A 26,960-nucleotide genomic window follows, 5' to 3' on the forward strand; every position below is an offset into this window, starting at 1 on the left:
TTGGTGGACTAAAAATAATTTATAAAAGACTAACTATGCACTGTAAACAAATGAAAGTTTCTGGGAAAACTCTAGATGTTGGCAGATGTAAATAGGGCATTTTTCAACATCAACCTTTCTTTGGAGAATTTTTTTTTCTAGGTACTGTCCCCCTTAAAAAAAAAAGTACTTTACACAAAATTTTATAGGACATAACATATATTAAGTTGTCAAGGTGAAAAACTGAGATATCATGCTGTACTCATAATCATCATTGTCGCCATCATGATAGTAACTATCATCATTATCATCAGCATTTTCTGCTTTATAAAGAGCCTGTGCCCGGAGCACCTTGACAGGAGTGCACACCTCGATGCGGCACAGTCGAGTGAGCGCATAGCAAACGCCGAGTCGACGAAGTTGACCGAGATTGAGAGTGCAACACGATCAATCGAATGTCGTACATTCGTACCAGTAAGGTAACGACTGGTGCCGCCAAACAGGCAAGGTCTCAGCCAGGCGAACCACCGCCAACCGTGCACTTTTAGGGGCGAAGCTCCAATGGGTCTAGCCTGGTCCGGCGTCAGTGCCCACATCGATTGCCATCCCATCTGTCTTCTTAAAAAAAATTACCGCATCTCCACGTGGTGAATGATGTTGATTGGGGCGAAGCTCTGGTGGTGCTGATGATACTCATTTTGTTCATAGGTAGTGCTGATGGTGCTGATTTTTTTTTATCGCTCATAGGTAGTGCTGAGTTCCGGGTTGCGTTGGTATGGAATGTGTGGTATGGAACGTGGTTATATACGCATTTGAGCATTTGACTGCAGCGCCCTCTCGTCTATAAACGTTGAGCCAATGCATGGAAAGTTTAACACGATTATATACGCATTTGACCGCAGCGCCCTCTCCTGTATAGACGTTGAGCGGCTACATGCAACGTTTCATCCATGACATCCCCAGCTTTTGAGTTACTACCACATCTCAGAGCCCCCTACTCGTCCCGCAGTCTCTTTCTGATATGGACCGTTGACTTAAGCGGTGGAGATGCGTCCCCACGGCTTCTAGCGGATCCAAGCTGATCCGCTACTTCTAGCGGATCCAAGCTGATCCGCTAGAAGAACCACTAGCTCTGCATTTCACCAACCATAAAGCTGTAATAATGAAGTCAAAACGCAACCCGGAATCAGCACTACCTATAAGCAATAAAAAAACAGAACGCAACCCGGTATCAGCACTACCTATAAGCAATAAAAAAACAGAACGCAACCCGGTATCAGCACTACCTATAAGCAATAAAAAAACAATCAGCACCATCAGCACTACCTATGAACAAAATCAGTATCATCAGCACAACCAGAGCTTCGTCCCAAACAACATCATTCACCATGTGGAGATGCGGTCATTGTTTTCCACCTTGGAAAGCTCGCCAGAACGTTGCCCCATCTAGGGTCTGCCCCGGCCCCTCGTAGCAAGAGAGGATGAGGCCTTACGGCAATATTGCGATGTGGATGGTGGTGCAGCGACTGGAGGATGATGGTTTCTCCGTGGGTCTCCCAGTCGATGTGCTTGAACTTGTAGCGGTTCGGAGAGCCGAGGTAGATCTCCTGATGCACCTGGCCATTCATCTTGTCCTGGCAGTAGACCCAGTTGTCTGCCGTGAGCGACAGGAACCGGGCCCTGCAGTCCTTGGCGGTGGGTGGGAGCCGATTCTGCGAGGCGGGCGAAACGGCGAGACAAAGTTTAATCGGTGCACGAGTTTGGTTCACATGTGCCGATGCCGCTTGAACCACGTCTTTAAATCTGGCTCGTACTGGGCAGTGAGGAAGCCTAAGCTTTTCCACTCGAGTTAGTGCCTGGGGTAAGCCGGTCTATTACGCTAAAGCAGGATGACAACAGCAGAGGGGTCCTTCAGTTTTCCTGCCTCCAGAACGTGAGCTTCCTACTTTCGGCAATGCTTGGCCGTCTCGTGAGCCTCAAGTGTGCACATGTGCAGCCAACGTGCCTTGGCTGCACGTGTGCACATTGGCGGTGAAAGTGTACGGCCGGCGTAAGGTACCCAGCGTAGCGCCATGTACAGTCTTTAACGATACGAAAGACTCATTCAGCCAGACAGTTTATGCGGCGGTGCGAGGCGCACGTTGGTCATACGCACTTTATTTTTAGAATAAAAATAGAGCGAAGGTTCGCTTATCACATCACCCCGAGCAACGCAGACCTGACCGAAGCGAACTCTGCACAGCAGCCCGAAAGTGCCTCGTCGAATGGGTCCTTCACATTATTGAAGGATGTACTTCCTGCATATGCTCCGAGATAGTTTACAGTTACGGGCTGAATAAGCTGGAGAGCAATGGCTGCAGGTAGTGCAAGTAAATCAAACATGCTTACAAAAGAGCAGAATGTTCACCCACTGCAGCTCAGGAAAAACAAACTGAAATTAATTTCTTTCTTTCTGCCGCTGACGTCCTGACTAGCAATTTTATCCGAGTAGAAATAGGTCTACCGGTATCTTTACAATTTTAGCAGGCGACTAGAAAGAAGCCGACCCCAAAGTAGAAACAGCCATAAGGCTAAGTTACAGATGCACATGTCCTGGCATACAAAGCGCTTATATTTTTCATCGGCAAAAAGTATTGGTTAGAGTTCTATTGGAGTTCTACTGTCTATCGCAAAAGAACATGAGAAAGAAATGACTGTAAGCTCTCCACAATAATCATTTTAAGGTCATTTTGGCAGAGTAATTCACAATTGTTGCCCGCAAGAAGCTGTCTATTCTAAGCTTTAATTATTGCGTAACCTTTTTTTTTTTTTTATTTCTGATAGAAAGGAAGTAGTTCATAATCCTAAATCAATGCAAATTTTCCCTAATTTCTATATTTCATAAAGAGTTGGATAAAAAAAAATTAAAGAGCCATTTAAAAAATAAATAAATATGCAATCAGCAATCAACACTGTAAATATGCTAATAATTTCGATCACGCAACCAAATTATCTAAAGGAAATGTCGAAAGCTCTAATGTCAAGATTGCCCTCTATTGTTGAAGGCTAAGCTAAACACAATTTCATTTCATCACACCATGACGAGGTGCAATTGTACAGGGTCGGTTGTCCTTTATGCTAGCGCTCAGTTTGTCTCACAAAGTACTCCCAGAAAGGGCAAACAAACAGTCTTTCTCGGATGCTGTATCTATGCTTTATACCCCAGATGTCGGGCAGTCTTCATGAGCAATTTCATAAAGTCGTCCAGATGTTAGTAACTGCTCGTGAGACAGGACAAGAAATTTTTCGCTGCATCATGGGTCACTAAAGGGCTTCAGCATTTTTACCCAATACAACTCCTCAACCTCAAACCAGCTCAGTGATACAAGACTGACAGCCCTTACATCAATAAATATAAGGCTTTAATTCAAGCACAAAGTACACTTCATTGCCTGTGGCTAGCCCACTCAACATCCAAAATCTACGCCCCACAATAGTCCCAAAGATCAGCCCCGATATTTCATACCACTGGGGTCATCCCAATGGTAAGAATGGTACTCAGTATGATTCAGTGAAACAGCAGTGGATCATGAGAGAGAGCAATTGAGGCTGCCAGAACAGTGGCTGGAGCAAACATGCAATAAGGAATAAAGAGGATGACCGACAAATGGTTCGCAGTGCCAAGTTTAGAATTAAGAAGTTCCTACATGGCTCTTTGAACCACGTTTCCTCTATCTGTATACAAGTTCTTCGCCATTTATAAACCCTAACCATTTTGTGCTTTGCCGATTCAAAAGCACACACATGCTTTTGCAGGCCTGGGTAATTTTTGTGCTCGTTTATCGTGCAATAAACATATGCATGCATGTATGTATGTGCTCGAGTTACAGTGAAAGGCTGACTAAAGCATACCATTAGGTGAAAGGGGGTAAGGGCCATTGCAAACATTTTGTACCTGAGTGCATCCTTTAGTCAAAAAATCCACGATGTATGCAAAAGCAAAGTTAAAAATGAGTTACCCGGTCAAATGGCAGTCAAGTGCAACATGGCTAAGGGTGCCACAATGTCAGAAACTTTTGCAAGCAAGACAACAAGCTTAGCAGTAGTTTGCTCTTTTTCACGTATGGTGCCTGGAAGGCATCTTCCACTGGTACGTTTAGTGTCCTGTACCGCCTAAGCGTCGAAAGTGGTCCCGAAGTGGAAACAAAAGAATGTCAAAGGAACCGCCAAATCAGGCTGTCAGATGTCGCAATCCTGGCGGTTAGTCGTCGAAGTTATGGCAAATAAGTATTGCAGCACCCGAACGCCTGGCTGCTGAAGCTGCCGTGAACTGTCAAATGACCCGCAGCAGAACAGGCACCTGCCGTATTCATGGTTACTACAATGTCACTGCCAGGACCGCGGCAAGCAGGAGCACGCAACGGTATGGCGTCATCAGGAGGAAATCGAGGGAGCGCAAATGAGAATGCGGTCCCAGTTGGGGACGCGTTCCATGGGACCACAGTTTCAATTTGTAGCACTCCATTATCACAGATGGGTGGTTCACTAACCAGGGGGCCTATGTAGATCAAGGCATCCTCGATTTTTTTGCTTTTTGGCTCTTGTGGGAGTTTGTAAAGTGGGCTTGGCAGGGAGTTGATTCCACACCTGAAATTCAGGAGAACCAACACGCTAATGAACCCTTCGTCTTGAGCATGGAAATGTGAGGCACTCACAACGCCAAGCAGGTTCTGTAGTTGTCCAGGTAAATATGACCACTGCAAGGAAATGACAAGGAAGTTTGTGAATCAAGCTGCAAGCGCGTGGTACGCGGACCTTGTCTGTTTCGAACGCAACTCACTCTTCGAAAGCGATTGGAGATTTCGAATGCGTCTCCCAGATCTTGGTGAACGTCGAGCGTTTCTGCAACCACAAATCGCGTGGCTCCCATCAGATTTCTGCAACACCTTGTGTCTGCACCCTATGTACACCGCTTACGGAGACAAGATTCAACCAAATCACGCCAACTTGCTCCAGATGACCTGTTGCATCTTTGACGTGACTCATGATTATCAAGAGCCCCGTGTTAGTCGCTGCTATGTTCCTTGGCGCTCTAGAGATGATAAAATGTGCAGCATTCGGCAAAAACAATCGCATACTCACGTCACATACGAGCTGTCGTAATATCTTCAAAGTGAACCTATAAGGCGATTTGCTGATGCCTATTTCACGAAATAACACGGCCTGGACAGTGCCTTTGCTGCGGATCTTGGGCATACTAATTTTGGTCGCTCTAACCTAGTACAACTGAGTCGTGATCGTGTTCATGAGATAACTTTAGAAAACTGCTGCGCATCGGGCTAAAGCGATATTAGCGGTAGAAACAGTGCCATATTTCGAGACCCCTGTGAAAAACCCAAACTATGCCCAAGCCGCCCAACGCTTCACGGCTTCACTGGCTTCATTGTGGATTGGATTGGATAACCTGTGGATTGATAATCACCACCAGTGAGTGTAATCCCAGCCTCTTTTGCGCATAATAGTCTAATTTCTGAGAGCGTAAAATTTACTTTTTTTTTGCGTTTTAGAACTGTTAAATCAAAGGTTAAAATTCATAAACTCCCAGCATCTGGCCATCTAGTCGCCCAGCTTATTAGACTGGGCAACATTGGGCAGCAGTAAATATTTTTCTCGGCAAATTCGCTTATGGGTTTAAGGTTGAGGGTGTTTATGAGCGTGCGAAGTCTGCCCATCATCTTGCGTCGTAGACTTTCTTCCTCCGAGCACAGCATGGCCAAAACAGCACTCCTGATTCTAGCCGAAGGGGCTGAAGAAATGGAAGCCATCATATCCGCTGACGTACTGAGAAGAGCTGGGGTATGTAAAAAAGCACTGGGATGTTCCTGGGTTCCTGGGACCTCCCCCGACTTCGCCACACCTCACGAACCATGCGTAAAATGTGACTTTTTAATTTTTTTTTTTTTTTAGATTGACGTGACAATTGCTGGATTGACGGGAAGCAGTCCCGTGAAGTGCAGCCGTGATGTTGTTGTCGTCCCGGACAAAAGCCTAGACGAAGCCGTCAAGCAGTCCCCGTACGACGTGGTCGTGCTGCCTGGCGGCCTTAAAGGCTCGGAAAGCTTGGCTGCCGTGAGTCTATTCACAACAGAAAAGCGATCATTTGCTTACGGTCGTGGACAAAGCTGGCAAAGCCGCAGGAGCATACGGCCTCCGATTACGCGCGCACGTCATGCCGTTGGCGAGTGGAAGCATTTGCGCCGAGCGTTGACCGATAGCTAGATTGCGCGGCTATCAACAGTCAAATTTTTAACCGTCCAGGGGGGCTATGTTGCACGTTTTGGACTCCCAGGAGAGTAGGGAGAAGGAAGTGACGTGAACAACACTCTTTGGATGTTGATTGATGGAGTCGCTGATGACTCGTTGCGTGGTGCTGCTAAGATACGTTCATTCACACCTACGTCACTTCCTTCTCCCTAGTCTCCTGGGAGTCCAAAACGTGCAACATAGCCCCCCAGTTCCTGATAATGTTACGCTCAGGCATCATAGCTCAGTTGTGCTGCTGATAACCCAATGTTGATCGCCGTTACTCTTGCAACCAACTGGCGGGGCCGCACGCTCCTGTGGCTTCTTTGGTCGTCACTACCACAGAACGCAGTTTTTGTGCATGATTAAGGTGTCTTCTTGCGCCTTCGTAAAGAAGTAGCCTGTGGCTCCTTCGTGCTACGCAAAAAGCTGTGAAAAACTAAAACAGGCATGTACTTGTCTGTTGTGCAATAAATAAAACCCTAGCTAAATGTGAAAAAAAAAAAAAAAAAAATTGCTTAGAACTAATAGGTTGGTCTGGGGTGTGCAGTTTCCCAAACCTAACGGCTTCACACCATTGCCTGGTTTGCACGGTCTTATACGCCGTTCACCCCTAAGCTGAGAGTGCGGTTGGACCTATGTCCTCGTTGGACCAGTCATACGCCTCTCTTTCGCCACGTCATCATGCTCCCGCCCATGTCCACGCGCAGAGAGCTGGGTCAGGTGATGAGAAGAAGGTGGCTGATTGGTCCCGCAGACACGTAGCCCCGCAGACACCGCAGTCCCAGCTTAGAGGTAAACGGAGTATAGTGTCATAATTGCAGTCAGTGCACGGCAAGCTGGTGGACGTTTACCATGATAATTTTAACCCAAGACGGGCAGAAAGGGGAATAGATCTTTTAATGTGGAAGAGAAAGGAACAGGGAGGCCACAGAACTACCGAACTCGTGCTGCACGTGGGTGGCAATGACCTCACTGGCCATTGGAGCGGTGGCACCATTCAACGGGTACCGAGACATCAGGTGCTCTGGGGAGGGCGCCGAAATCGCCCGGGGTGGCTGGACCACGTTGCGCCTTCGATTTGCACCTGCCATGCTCAGATGCAGACTGATCAAGCCTACCAGCTAGCTACCTTTGACCGACGCTTCGGTGGACAACCGCCTCTGCCGCAACGGGGGGACATACAAGCCACAGCGGGAGTGCGTCCTGTTAAGTGGGGCCAGCATACCAGGCCGGATGCTTTGCCTTCTGTGGCACGGTCTTGTCCACCTGGCAAGCGGAGTTCCGCTCCCACCGCCTCCTGTGAGGAGTTCGGTGGACTCACCGCGAGCACCCTACTATCTCAGAAAAACTCTCGCCAGTGCAGCCGTCGCACTTTCTGGGAGGGGGAAATGACTCGGTGGAAAGGTGTCGTCCCTCTCATTCATCCTAAATCTAGGACATTCCTCGAGATTCGCAAAATCGTAGATAAACATATTTGACACGCAATGCATGCGGACACACTTCAAAGTTACATGGAGAAGAAATACATCCCGAAGGGCTTTCAATTATCGATCCTGTCGTCTCTGAACACCTTCAATGCAAACGAGCGGCAGAGATGGGACAACACCTTCTTTGAGGCTTTGTTAAAACTTATAGAAGTTACAACCCAACACCACACCAAGATGACATCAGAGAAGGAGCTGGAGGAGGAGGAGGGAAGGAGAGCGTATGGCTTACTTGCAACTTCAGAGAAAGATGAACTCGAACGATATGAACAAAAACGGTTCCGCAAAATTCGGGCTCTTAAGGAGAAAAAAAATTTGTGATAATATTTCCTCTCGGCATTTACAGCGTAACACCGTCTTAAAGCGAGACTTTCGGATATACACTTCTATTAACAAAGGTGGCATCCCATCTGGAACATCAAATGAACCCACACTGCCTGAGGCGACTTCGCGTTCGCACCTCAGGACAATAAACCCCTGTGCTTGGGGCCCATGCATTTCTACACGGACGTCTCCCGCCTCTTTCGCCGGTCAAAAAGCATCCTCTCAACAGAATGAAATTGGCAGCAATATTGTAAATTTGTTGAGCACAACACTCTCACAAGAAGAGTTAGCGATTCTTTCGAAGGGCCTCAACTTCTCCCCTGCAACGGGAGGGTATGACGAATTTCAGTTATACCAGGATGTGGACAACTTCTCCCATAGTCTATGTCTCCGACAGTATTTTCACGAACCAATAGTGTCCGGCATAGGAACAGTTACTGAAAGAATATAAAATTTTATTGACACATTAAATAAAGAAATCCTCCCAACCTTTCTGTCATTTTTGGGGGACAAGAACCATTTCATCCCAGCTAACTATACCCAGAGGTTCATTTCTGGTAACATTGGACGTAACTGCGCTGTACACCAACATTCAACACGATGAGGGGATCGCAGCTGTAACTGGAGCGTATGTAAACACCCACAATTCTTCCGATTCTCGATTGTCAGTCCTTAACGAAATTGTTACGACTCGTGCTTGAATGCAGCCATTTTGAATTCGAAGATTACCTGCAAATTAGCGGGACTGCCATGAGCACAAAAATGGCCCCAAACTAACACATTTATTTCGGAAAAAAATTTGGCTCAATCCTTTATTTGGTTCACCCACAACGTATGGAAGCGGTCATATAGTTTTTTGGACATTACCGTCGAAATTTACGAAAGCAAACTTTGACTTAACTTTACCGAAAACCCTGGTACCGACAACAGTATCTTAACTACGATAGCTGCCACCCCCGCCACTGCAAAAATAGTTTGCCCTATTCTCATGCGCATAGGTGCAAATAGATATGCAGCAACAAACAAGACTTCAAACAAAATGCACATATAATCTAACAACAGCACTTCGTAGGCAAATTTATCCACCAGGCATCAATAACTGTGCTATAGAAAAGGCTAGTACACTATACCCGTTTTCACCTCAAGAAAAAAACAAGTTTTGCGCATTGTTCATACGATGCGCGAAGTAGTTCTTACGAGATTTGGTTGTCGGAGGAAAAAGCTATGCTTTTGGCGTTTGGAACATGTGCGTCGTGATGAGATAACATATCTAATCTCAAATTCCCCTACATATATCTTAATTATCCACACAAAGAGGTAAATTAGGAATGCTCTGCGAGGAGCCGGACCTTTTTTACTACGGTTCTTGAGACGAAAACAAGTACAGACCGCACTCCAAAACCACACATAAGGAGTTCCTCAGATCTCGGCCATGCCATGGGCCGCGGCGCAAAGTGTGGAGCCACATGACGGAACCCAGGGAGGCAAAAAGCGCAAATAATAGAGTCAATGTTGTCTATCTGCTGCACTGCCGGATATGCAACATACAGTATATTGGGCAGACCAATCTCCCCTTCCGTCTAAGATTTACAATCACAAGTCCCACTTTAGCACAATCCCCAAACTCCTGTTCTCCAAACATATGTGTCTCGATGAACACTACATGAAGAAAATATTTGCAGCCATACTTCAATCTGGATTCAGTACAGCACGCGAGATGGAGGAAAGAGAGTCATACCTATTTAATAGGTTTAAGACGCTTCGAGCGGGCATTAACGAGAGCGCCGGTGTGCTTAGTTACTGGCATCTTGAATAGTTAACCTCCTCGGAACCCCCACATTGACAGGAAGACGAACAGACCAGTGTTCAGTGCGGGGAGATGCCCGCAATGGGCATCATTACGACCTCGAGAAATGCCTTGACTCTCTGGTGCGAGATGGGGAGAGGGGAGGTGCACACTTGGGCATGTGGGTGTGTGGGGACGGGTGTTTGGTATGTAACATGAACCTTTGCGCGTCTCGGTTCGCGTCCGCCCTGCTGCTGTGTGTCTGGTGGCTCTTCTTGGCCACCCGGGGAGCGCTGTTGTGCCCACTTGGTTTTGTTTTCTTACCTGAATTCGTTCTGGACACTGCCGAGCCCCAATGGCGCCTAGCGGGAGGTGGTTTGGGGACGAATGCGGGGCCCCTTCCCTGGTTGCGGCCTTTGTCCATCCATGGTCAGTTTTAAAAAAGATTGATTTTTGCCTTTTCTCGGTTTTTTTTTCCTTTTTTTTTTTGCCGTGTCAAAGTGGCGAGGTACCAGGTTCCATTGCAATATTAGGACCTGATGAAGAGTGGTTCCCGCTCAGAACTTTGTGTAATAAATATGTTTTAAAGCATTTACCTCCTTTTTACAATATGTATATATCAGGGTGTCGAACCGGAACCGAACGGAAAACCGGAACCGAACCGGTATTTTTTCCGGAACTGAACCCGAACCCGAACCATTAGATTGTTATCGCGATGAACCCGAGCCAGAACTGAACCGGAAAAAAAAATAACGGTTACCGGCTCATGTCAAAACGGTTCGGCCACGTGCTGTTGACAATGAATGTGCTATCAATGCCATTTGTTTTTTAAGTGCCGTCAACTGACACACACCTCGCTTACATATTTTTCTTCTCCACTCATTCTTAGGAATATAAACGCTGCATCCATGAATCTTGACAAACGCTGCATCCATGAATCTTGACATAGGAACCAGTATTGCGCTGGTCGCGGCTTGCACGGAAAAAAAAAAATTGAAAGGCTGTGCAAAAAAAAAAAAAAAAAAAATCGCGTCACGGGATTTTATTTTTTTACAATCTCGTAAATCCTAAATGCTGCTGTGTGCTCATTTCATAACACGTTTGTAGAACGTGCGAGTTCTTGAAGCTTGCTTCCATCGGAATGAGAAAAGAAAAGGCTGCGGAGTTTGATAATAATGCATCCGGTTTCGTATAGGCACTTAGAAGCTAACATATTTGTGAGACAGCGAACTCTTCTATTTTATTATTTATCCTATTACGTCCTTCTGGCGTTGCGTTCGATGAAGTGTTTTTCATATTCCGTATCTTGTTTAATGAAAACTTCTTTAAGGGTCTAATTTGAGTTACCGAAGGCTAGTTCAAATAAAGAAAGCTGTATTTTCTCTCCACTGTTCCTTCAATTGCTTACACGCCGAGGTGGCGGGATAGTTAGCGAGTTCTACTTGTAAGTGGGTTTGTAAGGAGGTCACGGATTTTGCAGCTACTGCGTCGGACCCAATTAGATGAAGTCCGAATACGTAAACGTCGGTGAGGTAACCTTTGAGTGCACATAAAGAAACCATTCCTGGTAGAAATCCCTGAGCCTTACACTACGATGTATCCCGTTTCGTATGTGCTGATTTCAGATGTTTTATTTGTAATTTATTTTGATGTTGCAATTTGTCATTTATAATTTCCGAACCGGTTCGCGAACCGGTTCAGCGCCCCGAAGCGGTTCGCGGATCGAATTAATCGAACCGGAACTGAACCGGAACAAAATAAATTTACCTGAACCTGAACCGTAACCGAACCCATATTTTTTTCGGTTCGACACACTGGTATATATATATTTATTTTAAAATTATGACACACGGCCAAGGTTGCACCTCTATTACATCACTCTACACATTGATCTTTACAAGACAGTCTTGATTCACAAAGGGTGGTCAACCTAGCTTGTAAAGTGCCTAAAATACGAGGACATGAGGAAGAAGAGACAAGATCAAGCATTAACTTACAACAACTTTTATTGAAACACACTTACTATTTGTACACAAATTTGGGCTCCCGACTTAAAAAGGCAAATTCTTTCTCAGTTAAGTGCACTGACGGTGCACCTATGCAGCTATCCTTGCCCTTTACTCTTTTGTAGGCCTCAAACAATTCTCTCTCAATTTTGTTTGTAAGTTTTCCAGCTATTTTTGTTTTGTCAAGATTAGGCATACACGGACACCTATCACAGTGAATTGCTAGATTACCCGACGAAAAACGTCTAACAAATAGGGCAGGCTCATGTGCCCTGTCGTTATGCACCTCCCCTTTGCCCTATATCAACCTAAATTTTCTTTCTGCAACAAAGAATGAAGGGAGTCGACTAACAAAAAACATTCAACCCAACTATAGACAACAAAATTCTTTTTTATTGATATGGGACACACTAAGCTGAATTTTTACCCAAGTCTCGCACCCCGACTGCTTGTCCAACTGTAGGTGTAACTATCCAATGGTAGCGCTACTTGCATGGGAAATCAGCGATTCTTGAATGACCAGAAACCGCTCGGGTGTTTGGGCGGCCATATTGCAGCATGGAGGGGGCAGTGCAGCAATTTTTGTACTTTCAATAAATATTGGTTAGAAATAAACCTTAATTTTCATTCCCTCTAGAAACACGCATTAGTTTTTCTTACCTTGGAATTGTAATTGGAGAAAAAATTGGACGAAAACAAGCAGCGTTCACTTTCTCAACTCGCAGCCAGAACAAATGGTCATGTCATGTGGTGCCGAGTATATGTTGCCAATATTCATGACAGCCATACACTGGGGTTGGTAATGCAGAGGTTGAGTTTCGGACATCGTTAGGGCTCTTCCTGTCATTGCAACGACTGGTCTGGAGCCACTACAGTCTAAGCTCATTACAACAGACATTTGGATATAACATACCGATTTGTGAAGTTCAGTTGGTTTTCCTCTATGCCCCATTGACTCAACTTCATATCTGTATACAACATTACTCCTTTTACAACAGACCACAATCTTGGTTAAAATCAAAGTCTGTTATAACGAGCTTAGACTACCTGAATGCCTCGTTGAGCCACTGATTCTCATAAGTGCAAATAAAGTTTTCACGCAATGCTCGTGTTCAATCTATGAGCCGCATCTGACACTGGATAGTGCCTGTGACCACATCAACAACGCAATCCCCGTGATTAGGTTATGTCACCAGGTTTTGAGGAGGAAAGACGGAAAAAAGGAAACCCGCTTTTATTCTGAAAAGTGGCATTGCTTGCCACTTTTCGGTATAAAAGCGGCCCAAAGTGGCACTGGTGCAACGAAGCCTGTGTATAGTGATAAACATTCTAGTCCATTACCGTTGCACGGCCCCTCTGAGTTCGTTGTGAACTTGGAAACTTTGTTTAAACCCTTTGTGGGACAGCGGGACAGATACGTCCCACTTGTGAGAACGGGTCTGATAGAGTTTCTTGAGGCTCGCCAACTAATGGCGTCCCACTCTTTTGCATGGTGCCATCTATGGATGTCATTTACAGCTTTCCCTCAGTTTACTTTCTTTCCACGGGATGGCGCAAGGCTCAAAACCTGTACTTGAATTTGGCATTTGTTTTGATAGAGCCGTTGACGTTCCTCATGCTCTTAAACATGCGAGGAATGAGCGTAAAAAGTACCTAGTGTTACTTTCTCATAAAAACAAAGTGGTTTATTTTTTTATTTTTGTGCTAAGAGGTATTTCTTTGGCTTAGCAACGAGGTATAGACCTATTTCACAAGGACTCCGCCATCTTGAAATCTCGTTACTTCCAGGTTTGCCGTCGCTACGCCGTTTAGGATATAAGCGTAACCGTCACACATTCTCGATTTGTCCCCCCTTCTTTTTTTTACTATTGACAGGTCGAATGGCTTTATTATTTTTTTGTTACCCATACCGGATACACCTGCGAGGTGGCTGGAGACGAGGGTAAGCGAAAAAAAGTCTATAGATGTGTCCGGTCAGGCAGGGAACCCTGAGCCAGTTTCCCAGAACAGCGTCTCGGCTGAGACTGGGTGAAAGAAAGCACTGCAAAGGCTGGGGTTGCGCAAGTGTCCTGCTCAGCTCGTGCGCTGGCTTTGGCAGTGCCACAAGGAGGAGACACCGTTGGCGCTACACAGAGGGCAAAAAGTCTGAACAAGATTTTTTTACTCTGTCTGCAATGTCGCCTCTGTGTTGCAAGCTTCTCCTCAGTTTTTGTCAACACCTTGCGTGGGCAGTGGGACATAGGCTTTCCCACTTCAATTTGGTGTTGGTAGGTGTTGGGACCTACATTTTTATTTTTATTTATTTATTTATTTACAGATACTACTGCCTTCTCAAGGAGGATGTTGTTGGACGGGCTTCTAAACAATGACTGCAACGAATATAGTAAAGAGCAGAAACCGTTAAGCCCACAACTTAAATATTGCACAACAATGAAATGAAACAGTGAGCATCATTACACTTTACCGTGTACATTTTACCGTTTACGCTAGAAAGCGAACAAGACATTGAACGATGTTATATACGCAAACGACCAACACAACTTCAGCTCGAGATATATAGCTGCCAAACTATTTCAGGGGCAGTGCATTGAAAGATTGGCTAACAGACAGCAGTCACAACAAAATCAAAACAATAAGCAACAAGTAGCCTCGAGGTTATTTAAAGAATGAAAAGAGCGAGGCTTTAAATGATTGGGTGGAAGTCGTGTTTACGATGTCAAAAGGCAACTAATTCCATTCAGTAATGGTTTTAGGAAAAAGGGAAAACTTGAAGCAGTCGGTATGGCATTGATAGTCTAAGTGATAAGGCATGGCAGCTACGTGTGCTTCTCGCAGATTTTAGAGTGACATAGCGTGACCTATCTATTCTAAAGCCATCGTTTATTAGTGTGTATAGGAAAGTGAGTCTGTTAATTTTCCTACGCATTTGGAGGGGCTGGATACCGGCTATGTTGTATAGGGCACTCACAGAATCTAATCTTTTGTATTTGTTGTAAATGAATCTTAGTGCCCTCTTTTGTACTCTTCGAGTTTATTTATGCTCGTTAATGTGTGTGGATCCCAAATAATGTCAGCATATTCTAAAAGTGGCCTGATGAGAGATTTGTAGGCTATTAATTTTGTTGCAGATGTAGAGTGTCTTAGGTTACGTTTTAGATACCACAGTTTGAACATCGCCTTCTGACACAGCGAGTCAATGTGTGCATTCCATCTGAAATCAGAAGATATAGTGACTCCAAGATATTTGAATGAAGAAACTTGTTGCAGAGCAGAGTTATTTAAACTGCATGAAAAGACCAACGAGACTTTTTACGCGTTATTGTCATCGAAACACATTTTTCAAGGTTTAACTGCATTTGCCATGTCTGGCACCAGTCATTGATTTTTCTCAGGCTCGAATTGAGATTAGCTTGATCTGCGTCATTTTTAATTTCAGAAAATATAACCAGATCGTCGGCAAATAGGCGAAAATTTATGTTTATGTTATCTTTTGCTACGTCGTTTATATAAACGAGGAAAAGGAGAGGGCCTAACACGGATCCCTGGGGAACGCCTGAATGCACCGGCAGTAATGATGATCGTTCCCTCTTTACCTCAACAAGCTGTTTCCTATTGCATAGGTAGTCTTTAATCCACCGAAGCACTTTGCCATTTGGTAATAATTTAGATAGTTTTACAAGAAGTTTGGGGTGTGACGCATGGTCGAAGGCCTTCGAAAAATCTAAAAATATTACATCCGTTTGCCCCCTTTTGTTAATAATTTCCGAAAAATAATGAACCGTTTCCGTAAGTTGCGTAGTCGTAGAGAGCTTACGCCTGAATCCATGTTGTTCGGAACAAATAACGTTGGTTGTTTCGAGAAAAGAAGAAATATGATTATGTACTATATGCTCAAGCAGTTTGTTGACCGTGCAGAGCAGAGAAATTGGTCTATAATTAGTAGTGTCATCGGTGCTCCCCAATTTGTGGATGGGAACGACTCTTGCGCATTTCCAATCATCTGGCACTGAATTTTCTCGTAGCGATCTTTCGAATAAACAGTGTAAATATTTAGAACACCATTCCGCGTATCTCATTAAAAATTTATTCGGTATATCGTCGGGACTAGAACTTTTTTTAGTATCTAGACTGAGCAAAGAAGCGAACACTCATTCCTCAGAGACGGCAATATGTATCAGGCAGTGACTGTGCAAACTGGAAATCTGGCGAGCTCGGTTCGACACCGTTGTCTTGCGAAAACACACTGGAAAAGTACTGGTTAAAGGCGGTGGACATTTCTTTGCCCGCAGTTACGTCTACTCCGTCAGCAATTATTTTATCTAGCTGTTCCTTCTTGGGAGAAATGTATCGCCAGAATTTCCTTATGGTCTGTTATTAAAAAGCAAGGTAGTGAGACGTTAAAAAAGTTATACTTGGATTTGCGTATAGAATTAGAAATAATGGAAACAGCGTGCAAACGACAAGGACGGGAGGAAAAGGAGTACACAGGACGAGCGCTGAACTGACAACTGAATATTTATTGAAAAGGACCCAACGAAGAAAACACCCACAAAAAAACACACTCGCATCAACACGTGTCCATGAAAGTAATCTCCTTCTTATGTAAATACACAGAAGTTTGACTCACGCAGTTCTGTTCCCCCTCCTTCTTTATTCCATACGCTTCTAAAATTTCCCTGGCTGTTTTATCTGCTCCCCTCCCCATGATTGTGATCTTATTGAAATCAGGATGACATTTGCATGTTCCGCAGTGCAGGGGCAAAACAGCCAGGGAAATTTTAGAAGCATATGGAATAAAGAAGGAGGGGGAACAGAACTGCGTGAGTCAAACTTCTGTGTATTTACATAAGAAGGAGATTACTTTCATGGACACGTGTTGATGCGAGTGTGTTTTTTTGTGGGTGTTTTCTTCGTTGGGTCCTTTTCAATAAATATTCAGTTGTCAGTTCAGCGCTCGTCCTGTGTACTCCTTTTCCTCCCGTCCTTGTCGTTTGCGCGCTGTTTCCATTATTTCTAAGCATGAACCAACTCGCCCACATCGCTACTCTGATTCGTATAGAATTGTTTAACACCTGCTTTTGCTCCCTCATCTTGTCAGCATATTCTCCTAGTAGAAGATTGTGTTTATTTTGCGCAGTCTATGAATTCTGCGTTTTAAGTGAATAATATTACGCGTTAACCACGGTTTGTTATGATTTTTGGAGCGGAGAGTTCTTTTAGGCACATAAAGATTCAAGCACCCATGAACTATGTTTTTGAAATACAACCACATTTCGTTTACATTATTTTCTGGAAAAGAGTACAGACTAAGAAAAACGTCATGTTTAACTTCAAATTGGTCAATAACACTTTCGTCGAGCGCGTTCTTAATATCGTACACTCTGCGTGTGCTCCTACGAGCAGGACTAGCACAACCTACACAAGAGGGATTATATTCAAAAACAACAATGCGATGATCTGAGATGCCTTCCAAGACCTCACATGAAAAGGTGCGCTTCGCGACATCACTTGAAACAAACACGAGATGAGTATTTGACGATGAACCTTGAATACGTGTGGCTGTAGTGACGGTTTGATACAAGTTTAGATTGAACGACATTTCAGTTAACATGACAGAATCAGTACAGTTGTGGTTCAAAGGAGAAAGATTTTCCCAGCTAATATTGGGAAGGTTAAAATCACCTGCAACAATAACGTGCTTATTTATTTTTTTTTTTTTACAATGGGCGTGAGGTGTGAGTATAAATTTTCTAAAAACGTCAAGTCAGCGTTAGGGGGACGATAAACAACACCAACAATAATGGGAGGAGAAAATGAGTTTATTATAGTCCAACAAGACTCGGTTCCATCAACATCATTCATAACCGTAAAGGTCAGCGTACGTCTTCCTATTTATTCTGATGGTTTTCATCATATTCCTCCTAAGCTGTACTTACAACATTATGTGTGTCGGTACTTCCGAAAATATTGAAACGGCGTTTGTTTTCTGGGAACCCCCCCCCCCCCCCCCTCCCCTAACATTTTTGCGACCCCTCCACCACGAGAGCACCGGTCTTTTCGAATGATTTTAAATCCGCTGGGAACAATTTCAGAGTCACTGATAGAGCTATGGAGCCATGTTTCAGTGATGACCAGTACATCGGGGTCATGCGCTGCTAACAAAATGTCAAGATCGTCAAGCTTGTTCAAAAGGCTACGAGCATTTACGTTAATCAGCTTAAAACTACTTGGCCCTGTAAGTTGACGTCAAGGTTGGGAAAATGAAGAAGCTGCACGCAGCCTTTCACGCTGAGCAGTATCACAGTTCCAAACATAGGCGTCACCGTTGATAAGGAGCTTATCATAGACGAGTTTAACCTTTTGTTTGTCAGCTCTCTCGGCTTGGGAGCTCTCCCATAAGTTACGACGCAATGACTGCACACGAACAGAGTAATCTTCGTCAATAGCGATATTAGTACCTTTTAGCTTCGTAAAATTTTTCAAGAGGGCTACCTTATCATTGTAGTAAAAAAACCGCACTATAACTGGTCGCACTTTGTTTCTTTGATTTTTCCCTAGCCTATGCATGCGTTCGATGGAAGTTACTGTGACGCCTAGCATGCTTTCGACGATGTTCACACTTACATACTCTTAAACCATAAAAGGTCTCTTGAGCTACTTCAGGAATACCATAAATTATTAGGTTGTTGCGTCGTGATCTGTTTTCAAGATCGTCCAGTTTCAGTTCAATATGCGATACGGAAGATGTTAGACCTGTTATTTTCTCCTCGCAATCTTGTATTTTCCTTACTTCCATGCTCAGGTTTTCAATCGTCCGTTCGATAGAATTTAAGCGATTATCAAGTTTTGCAAGCGCTTGATCGAATGACGATTTCCACGTTTTGATGTCTGCTACGTCTTGAGCCATCTTGTTTTGACTCTCGAGAATCTGCGCAAGCAATTCCTCAGTTGTAGGCCAGGGTTCAGTTCTATGTCGCCAGACAAGGCCAACTTGATTAGGGAGTTTATAGCAGAAATGAAATCAGAACATGCCTGGGGGCTTGGCAGCAGTAAAAGACATATGTTATTGCTTTTGTGAGAGTCAGAATCAAATTGACCAACCTGCACGAGAACGAAGAACAGTTTAGGCGTCATGTTGGTTTGCTGCTGCCAAGCCCTGTGATGGATGCTGGGTTCAGTCGCTCTTTTATACCCCGGAGGCGCTGGCGCTGTAGTCGAAGATGGTCTGGTGACTTGTGACGATGCAACTCTGGGGCTCACGCGGAATGGCTGTCAATACGACGTGAAGTTTGAGGACAGCAAGTTCACACGTGGCAAGTGTACGTTTACAATCAGCGCTGTAGCGTGGTTGTTTCCTTGGACGAAGTGACTTGTAGAATGGTAGTCGACTGGCCACGGGGATGCCATGATCAGCAGCTGCACGAGAATGAAGAACAGTTTAGGCGTCATGTTGGTTTGCTACTGCCAAGCCCAGTGGTTCCACCAACTGCATGGTAACAGTTTGTTCCAGAACAATAAGATTATATTGAAACATACTCTTTCTACTTCAATAAAACATTCTGCCTATAAATATGGGCGTAACCATAAATGCCTGCTCGCACCTTATAAAGGGTCAAACCATTTGCAGGTGTTTTTCCTGCAGCACGAACATAAAATTAAATCATAGTAACATGGTAACATGCCTTATTAAGTGTGTTTCCTTATTAAGCACACGCCGATCTATGTTCATAAAGTTTGTTAAGGGAAATCGGTGGCTGAGTGGGCTAGTTCACACCAGCTCGGAGCACGTGGAGCGAAAGCTAGCGCTGCGGAACCCAGGGGTCCTGGGCTCTACCACCACCCCTGCCCGTTTCGATCTGGATGAGCATCCTACCGGCATGCGGTCGTGTATCACTACTGCGTGATGCACGTTAAAGACCCCATGATACCGGTTGTACTGCACTGGCTAAATTGCTCATCTACAGCGAGTGACTCGTCGCAACTTTGAAACGGCTGACCAACTACACGCTGTATAAGTATCCACACAACCCCGATTATTATTATTTCAAGTTGGTTAATGTCTGCATGCTACCGCTTATCCATTCTTTTTGGAGTGCCTTTTGGGTAGTAACAACTGGCCATCATTTTTATCCGGAACCGTAACTCCCTTGTTTTCACTGTCGTCAAAATCTTAATGCATTGGCAGTTCCTGGATCTCGCCATCTGTCAGGGATGGGCAAAATACATGGAAATGGTATCGAAATACAAATACAAAATACTCTGTCAAAAGTGTATTTAATTACAAATCTAATTACATTTCCAAAAAAGCATTTAAGTACAAGATACAAATACAACCAAATGTATTTGGTCTCCTCCAAATACTTTTCCAAATACATTCCTCAAAATTTGCGCCAGCGACTTCAGGGCATTTACCTGCACCGGGTTTCTGGGTATCTCATTTTAATTTTGCATGGCACACTCGGGAGTTAGTGTGCAAGGCTCTAGTAACGCAATACAAGAAATATAATCACAAAAAAAATGTAATCAGCTTGGACGTAATAGGGGAAACAACTACAGAGCTTCAAGCAGCTTTTTTTGTCGATTACATTTTGGTATAGAACAACAAAGAACCGAGACGACCAAGACGCGCAGCACTAGCTAGAGAATTTTTATTGTTGCAACTCGCAGCAGTTACGAAACTCTGGATGACCCGCGCATCTAGAATGTTCCAGGAAAAAATATGGGTGGAAATCGGGCTGGAAAGCATCACAAGTTGTCAGAGGCACTTATTTAGCCAGTCTGCCTGTGAACGTCGATTTCGTCACTATTCTTGCCCTGTACTAGTACCGTAATCACAAAGTCACTAAACGCTTGTGCTTGATTGAGAGACACTGCATTCGGTGCAGAACATAGTTTTCTTCCTGCTCTGGACAGTGCCTCTAAAATAAAGCAGGAAGAGAAAAAGAAAAAAAGCCCCATGGCCGAATAAAGGATGGAGACTATATCTTACAACCACATGCATAAAAACAAGAATTGTCGTGACAATAAATTTGAGGGATGTATTTTCGCCCGCCAAATTGTATTTAATTACAATTGTATTTGAAATACCCACGTTTTAGTATTTAAATACACAGTCAAATACATTACCCAATTTGTAATTAAATACAAATGCAAAATACACAAAGTATTTGAAATACTGCCCATCCCTGCCATCTGTCAAGGAGCGCAAGACTAGATGGCACAGATTCACGATTTCGGAGGAACAGAAACACGGGGAGAACAAGTCGCCTAAACATGAATTTCCATGTGTCATCATTAGGCGACACCACAGCATGTCAGCCAAGTTCATTTCTGCTGCTCAGATGAGAACATTTCGGAAGTTCAAACTGCGGAAGCCGTCGGATATACCAGCGTTTTCACATACAAGCTGCGCTTCAGACACCTCCTGTCCTCTTAAGATTGAATTTTAAGAGGACAGGAAATGTCTGATTCCCTGACTGCGCGCGCGCGCAGTCAGGGAATTTTCATAAAATAGTCAGGGAAATCAAAAGCATTATTTGGGTAGACGCCCTGTCAAAAAACCACCAAGAGAACATCACTTGGTCTTCCAGATGAGTTTTACTCACCATGATGCTAACAAGGCAATTCTTCGTGGCTTAGCTTCATTTTATTTTTAATCGAAGATCTGGCGTAATATGTTGGCCTTTTTTTTTTTCTTTCTTTTTTCTCAGCTAAATTCTCTGGAACATTGTACTCTGACTGTAAAATACTTACATAGAACAGGTATTTACTTGAGTTTGCTGAAATTCTAAACCTGGTGACTCTTTTGTTTTTCAGAGTGCAACTGTTGGCAAGATACTGAAGGACCAAGAGAAAAGTGGCAGGCTCGTTGCTGCCATCTGTGCAGGTACACGCTCATTTTACACCTCTGCAATTTCACAAACTGCTAGCTTTTTATTTAGTGACCTTGAGCCGATCTGTTTTTTACACAGCACCCATTGCCCTGAAGAGTCACGGCGTGGGTTGCGGAAAACAGGTCACGTCCCACCCCAGCAAAAAAGACGAAGTTGCAGCTGGTCAGTACTACTGGTGCATTTTCTTATCTTTTAAGCGTACATGTGCCGGGGGAAAAAATTTCTTTTTTGTTACTTACGATAACTGATTTAAATTTTCACAGCTTATAGTGCTTGATCTCCTTTTTATTAATGTGGTAGTTTTTATGTAGCTTGTTTTTTCTGTCCTGGATGCTATGTAGATAAAAAGAAACCATGTTGCAGACGCATGGAGCATGGCAACGGCTTTAGAAGAATGTAGTAAAATAAACTCATTCGCTCCTTTTAAACCACTCAGTGCAATGAAGTACAAAAATAATGTGTCTGAGACTTGCGTGATAATAAAATAAATAAATATTTAGAAAATTGCATTTTTAAAATGCTAAAAGAAGTTTCTTACATTTTTTATAAATATAAAAAATGCACATTCTAACCAAACCTTAATAGTTGCTTTCTACATATTTGCTGGTGATAGGACAATAGTTGCTTTCTACAAATTTTCTGGTGATAGGACAAAATTAAGAACGACAATTTTTGTGCACAAACTGTGAAGATGCTTCAGACTTACAGTGGAGATAAACATGTTAGAATTTTATCATAGATGTGTGCAGCACTCTTTCGCAACAAGAAAAATAATTTTTTGCTAAAAATTAAGTTACAGAAGGCTGCGGTAAAGAGGAGACGACTACGCCTACCGCGAACATAAATGAGATAGCGGGCGACATAAAAATATAAAGAACCGCACACATAAAAAGTGCTCAAATTTATGTCATTCTGGGTTGCCGGGAGTTTCTCAAACGCGTATTTAACTGATTTTGCTATCATAACCAATCTTTATTATTTTTGTGAAGGAAATATAAGAATTCAGGGATATTAAAACACCATTAAACCCAAACTCACAATTTTTGACGAATACTGTCGTTTTTCGACTTGCATTTTTCCTTAAGCTTTATCTAATTGCCACTAGAAACTATATTGCTAATTGATGGTACTAAGCTCTGTTGCAAGTTGAGCATTCTACTGACGACGCCCTTGTTTTAACTTGAAAAAAAGGGTCTACTCCGATTGAACCTTGCAAATGTGGATCTTTTGGTTTCCGACACTAATGTTACTGTACTCCATTTCACCTTATGGTTGGGGTTTCATGTTTTCGGTGTTTATATTTTTTTTTTTCAAATCCAGGGATGCTTTTTTCGGGGGGAGTTTTTTTATTATTTAGAGGTTTGTTGTTTTTTAGAGCGCAGCTCCTAGGTGCCCATTGCCGGCTTGAGCGGCGTCGGTGTCGGCGTAACTGCGCATTGCATTCTGGGACTTTTGTTATAATGACGTCACTCGTGACTTCAGGTGTGGCGTCACGAGTGATGTCGCTAGGGTCACAAGTGACGTCATGAAGGTCACGACCTTCACGAGTGATGTCACTAGGGTCACAAGTGACGTCACGAGAGAAGGGAGGGGGAGGAGAGAAAGGAGGAGGGGCATACCCTCCTCCTCCTCAAAGAGCTGTGCTCTAATTCGGCACTGCAGGGAATTGTAAACGTCTCATTTTTTTGTGTAAATCGATTATAACTTAACCAATTTACGGTAAAAAAAACAAGAAAAACGTGTCTGGAAAAAAAAAATGAAACCAGAAAACACGGATTTCTACTTATGGTGGACGGCAGAGGATTCTATGAGCCAACAAAGCCAATCCAGTGTCGTGTGAGCGTCACGTGACCACCGGGAGTTGTGCAGCGGCACACCGGGGCGCATTGTCACATGCGATGTTTACAGCGCTAATTTGGCTGGGATGGCTCATGGCATTTGCTACAATTGTCCCATGAGCATCGTGAGGTTTCTGTATTCTAAGAGAGAACATTAAAAATTATTATCAATCTATTAATCAATTCTTCCAAACCTGCCCCCATGACACGCATTCAGACCTTGTGTAATATACTTTCAATGATTCCTGCTTTAACGTTTTTAACCCATCTTTTGCAGCATTCAGGTTTTCTCTTACAAATCTATAAATTTTAACCCATCTTTTGTAGCGTTCAAGTTTTCTCTTGCCAATTCGTAGAATTATTCTTCCTTTTGCTGTATGTTAATTGTGCATCATTACAAAGGCGAAAGCTGTTCATAAGCAAAAAATAAACAAATGAGTGAGTGAATGAATGAATGGTTTATTTATTATTATTATTATTATCCATCGTGAGGTGAAACATCATGATGGATCGTAACCTCGAGAAAGTTAAAAGTTTTGCATGCATGAAGTTCACACTCTGCGTGGAGTAGTTCTTTTAATGCAGGGCTGTCAGAGCAAAAAAGCAGTGCATGTTTTAATAGAAAAAAAATTAAAGGAAGATCCATTGGTGGATCCTTAGGGAATGCGCTAGCATGACCCTTGGGAAACGCCACACATGTCCCCGTTTTGGGAAACGCTGACGCTGACCCCTTCACTCTTCTGTTCTGGCTTTCTCTTTTGCTCCCTCTATTTCTTTTCTCCTTTTAGCTTCGTTACGGGGTCAGTGTTAGTGTTTTCCAAAGAAGGACGTGTGCGGTATTTCCCAAGGGTCATGCTAACGCATTGTCTAAGGATTCACCAATGGATCTTCCTTCAATTTTTTTCCGGCAAAGCGGGCTCGCTAAGCTCGCTTCTCCCCAGCCTCTGTTGCACGCAGACCCACGTCGGCTTGGCCCTTCTTGTGCCGCACTTCGTCCAGCCGAGCCAGGCACTGCTTCCGCTGCCCGACGCTGCCTCGTCGGGCTTCTGTCTCGTTCGCCTGCCTTGCACGCTCAGCAGTGGCATCCGCTGCCCGACGCTGCTTTCGCTGCTCACCGGTTTCCTACGCAAGCATTGGCTTCCGCCTCGTGGCGTCGCCTTCACTACCCTCCTCTCCTTCCTTCCTCCCTTGTCCATCACCACTTTTCTTACTGCTTACCGGTTTCCTATGCAAGCATTGGCTTCCGCCTCGTGGCGTCGCCTTCACTACCCTCCTCTCCTTCCTTCCTTCCTTGTCCATCACCACTTCTCTTACTGCTTACCGGTTTCCTACGCAAGCATTGGCTTCCGCCTCGTGGCGTCGCCTTCACTACAGTCTTCTCCTTCCTTCCTTCCTTGTCCATCACCACTTTTCTTACTGCTTACCGGTTTCCTACGCAAGCATTGGCTTCCGCCTCGTGGCGTCGCCTTCACTACCCTCCTCTCCTTCCTTCCTTCCTTGTCCATCACCACTTTTCTCTACGTGCCGCGCTTATATAGCTTTCCAATCTTTTGTCTACTGACGGTCGCCGTCCACTTTTCGTGGTCATGTAGAGACTCGTGCTCGCACATTAATAACAAATATCTGGTCTTAAATGCCCATATAAGTATCCTAATTTGCCGCGTAAGGAGGGAAATCAGTACTGCCATGAGAGAAGCTAAACTTTTTTGCTACGGTTCTTGCGGTGAGAGTACAAATTATGGTATAGGTTGCAAAATTGGATGTGAGGGTCAGCATCGCTTACGAGCAGCATTAAACCCTTGATTTCGAGTTGGCTGCCGTGTTTTATAGGCCCATAGTTTGCATAATTAATTCATAAATATCCTTATCTATCCATTCGTTTTCGATATATTGAAGCCATTTGTGAAGTTTCTCCTACTAAATCCTCTCAAACAAGCTCATCATCATCATGCTTATGCATAAAGCAACCATAAATCAGACTGTGCAAAGAACACAGGCCTTGACTCATGAAGTCCATGCTTCTTCCTTTTGCATTCTTATCAGCTGGTGCCAATCACATTGGCTATGGAGTGACAGTAAGATGCTCAGGACTGAGCATGGCCCTGTACTTTTCATATTTTGTCAGTTTAGCTATTTTCGAGCTAATATCCATCTCATTGCAAGCAGTTTCATTTGGTACTAAGGCTGTGAGCCCCCTTTCGCCTTCTAGCAGATGGCACTGAAAGACAAATGCAATTTTCATATTTGAAAAAAAAAACGACTCTAACAAAGGTTTTGGTAGACAGTTCCTTGTCACACACTTAGATCAACTACTAAATGAGCGGTTGGTTTCCATTTTCTTTTTACAGCGGAGCTGATAAGGGCTAGTTTTCCCAGGATCGTGTCCGGTACGAAACAAGTGCCGACACAACATTCTGGTTGCCGCCGTTGCTCATAGATGGCGGTAGCTGAACAGAGTGTTGTGTTTGCCGGTTGTCTGCTTGCCACCGTCGCTCATAGATCGCGGCAACCTTTCCAGCCTCGGCAACCAGACAGCTGGTTGCTGCCGTCGCTCATAGGTGGCTGCAACATTTTTTCGGAGGAAGAAGAGCGGGAACAGAACAAGCGGCGATGTGCGCAGCAGCGCGAATGGTTCCGCAACCGCCGCGAGGCCGCTATCGCCTAAAGTTTTACTGCGTCGAGCGCTTCGGATTCCCTTGCGAAAGAAGAGCAGATCGCTCGCCTGGAAATGCCACCGCCGGGAACAGAAACTACATCTCCGCTGCTCTTCCTTCTTCACTAAAGTGGAAAGGCTGAAAGTTCTTTTTTTTTTTTTCCTGATAAATATGTTTCTTGCTTTTTTTTGCCAGTTACGAATTTTTGTATTATTTTTAATAACGTTTTTTTTAAATATTAGTTTCTTGATAAATTGAACAAATTACTTCCACTCTCAGGTCCACCGGGAGTAGGTTTGAAAGTTTGTTGCCCAGAAAACAAGCAATTTACGTTTGCTATATTTTTACTGGTGAGATTTATTTTTAAAATGATTGATTTGTGTGTTGTAGGTGACTACAAGTACAGTGAGAGCAGAGTGGTGGTGGACGGTCAGCTCATCACCAGCAGGGGACCTGGAACCGCTTTCGAGTTTGCTCTGGCCATAGTTGAGAAACTTGAGAACAAGCAGGCAGCTGAGAAACTTATTTCTCCAATGCTTGTCAAGGTCTAATCTGGGTGTGTCTCTGGACAGGGCAGTTATTTTCTTCTAGGAGTCAAAGGTGGTTCCTCGTAGCACTTTCCCTTTTTTTTTGGCAATTTATACAGTAACTGCCTTGTGTTCTGAATGCATATAATGATATGGGAAAATAAAACTTTATTTGAGTTCTTCA

At 44.0% G+C, this 26,960-nt stretch overlaps 2 protein-coding genes across 2 annotated transcripts in view; one reads left to right on the forward strand and one right to left on the reverse strand.

Moving 5' to 3' along the window:
* LOC8053203 (DDB1- and CUL4-associated factor 17) overlaps positions 1-5,415 on the reverse strand; it is a 37,518-nt gene extending 32,103 nt beyond the window's left edge. The window contains exons 1-5 of the mRNA XM_029978394.3: positions 5,101-5,415; positions 4,799-4,860; positions 4,674-4,715; positions 4,509-4,605; positions 1,473-1,691 (exon numbers count right to left, since the gene is read on the reverse strand). Of these exons, the coding sequence (XP_029834254.2) occupies positions 1,473-1,691; positions 4,509-4,605; positions 4,674-4,715; positions 4,799-4,860; positions 5,101-5,214 (534 nt within the window). The 5' untranslated portion in view covers positions 5,215-5,415. The remainder of the gene's footprint in view (positions 1-1,472; positions 1,692-4,508; positions 4,606-4,673; positions 4,716-4,798; positions 4,861-5,100) is intronic.
* Positions 5,416-5,434: 19 nt separating this feature from the next.
* Positions 5,435-26,960, forward strand: LOC8042030 (Parkinson disease protein 7 homolog). Its single transcript, XM_029978393.3, has 5 exons — positions 5,435-5,814; positions 5,926-6,087; positions 21,681-21,750; positions 21,836-21,919; positions 26,640-26,960. The coding sequence occupies exons 1-5, from the start codon at positions 5,644-5,646 to the stop codon at positions 26,798-26,800; spliced, it is 648 nt and encodes a 215-aa protein (XP_029834253.2). The 5' UTR covers positions 5,435-5,643; the 3' UTR covers positions 26,801-26,960.

The sequence above is a fragment of the Ixodes scapularis genome, unplaced genomic scaffold, assembly GCF_016920785.2.
Source record: "Ixodes scapularis isolate PalLabHiFi unplaced genomic scaffold, ASM1692078v2 PGA_scaffold1__304_contigs__length_218370807, whole genome shotgun sequence".
In the NCBI taxonomy this organism is placed as follows: Eukaryota; Metazoa; Arthropoda; class Arachnida; order Ixodida; family Ixodidae; genus Ixodes; species Ixodes scapularis.

Bases quoted from the DNA above. Each gene is read 5' to 3' on its own strand.
- LOC8042030 (XM_029978393.3), top strand. From the start codon at position 5,644: ATGGGTTTAAGGTTGAGGGTGTTTATGAGCGTGCGAAGTCTGCCCATC. The intron at 6,088-21,680 runs GTGAGTCTATTC...TTTGTTTTTCAG, and splicing joins GCTCGGAAAGCTTGGCTGCC to AGTGCAACTGTTGGCAAGAT. The intron at 21,751-21,835 runs GTACACGCTCAT...TTTTTTACACAG, and splicing joins CGTTGCTGCCATCTGTGCAG to CACCCATTGCCCTGAAGAGT.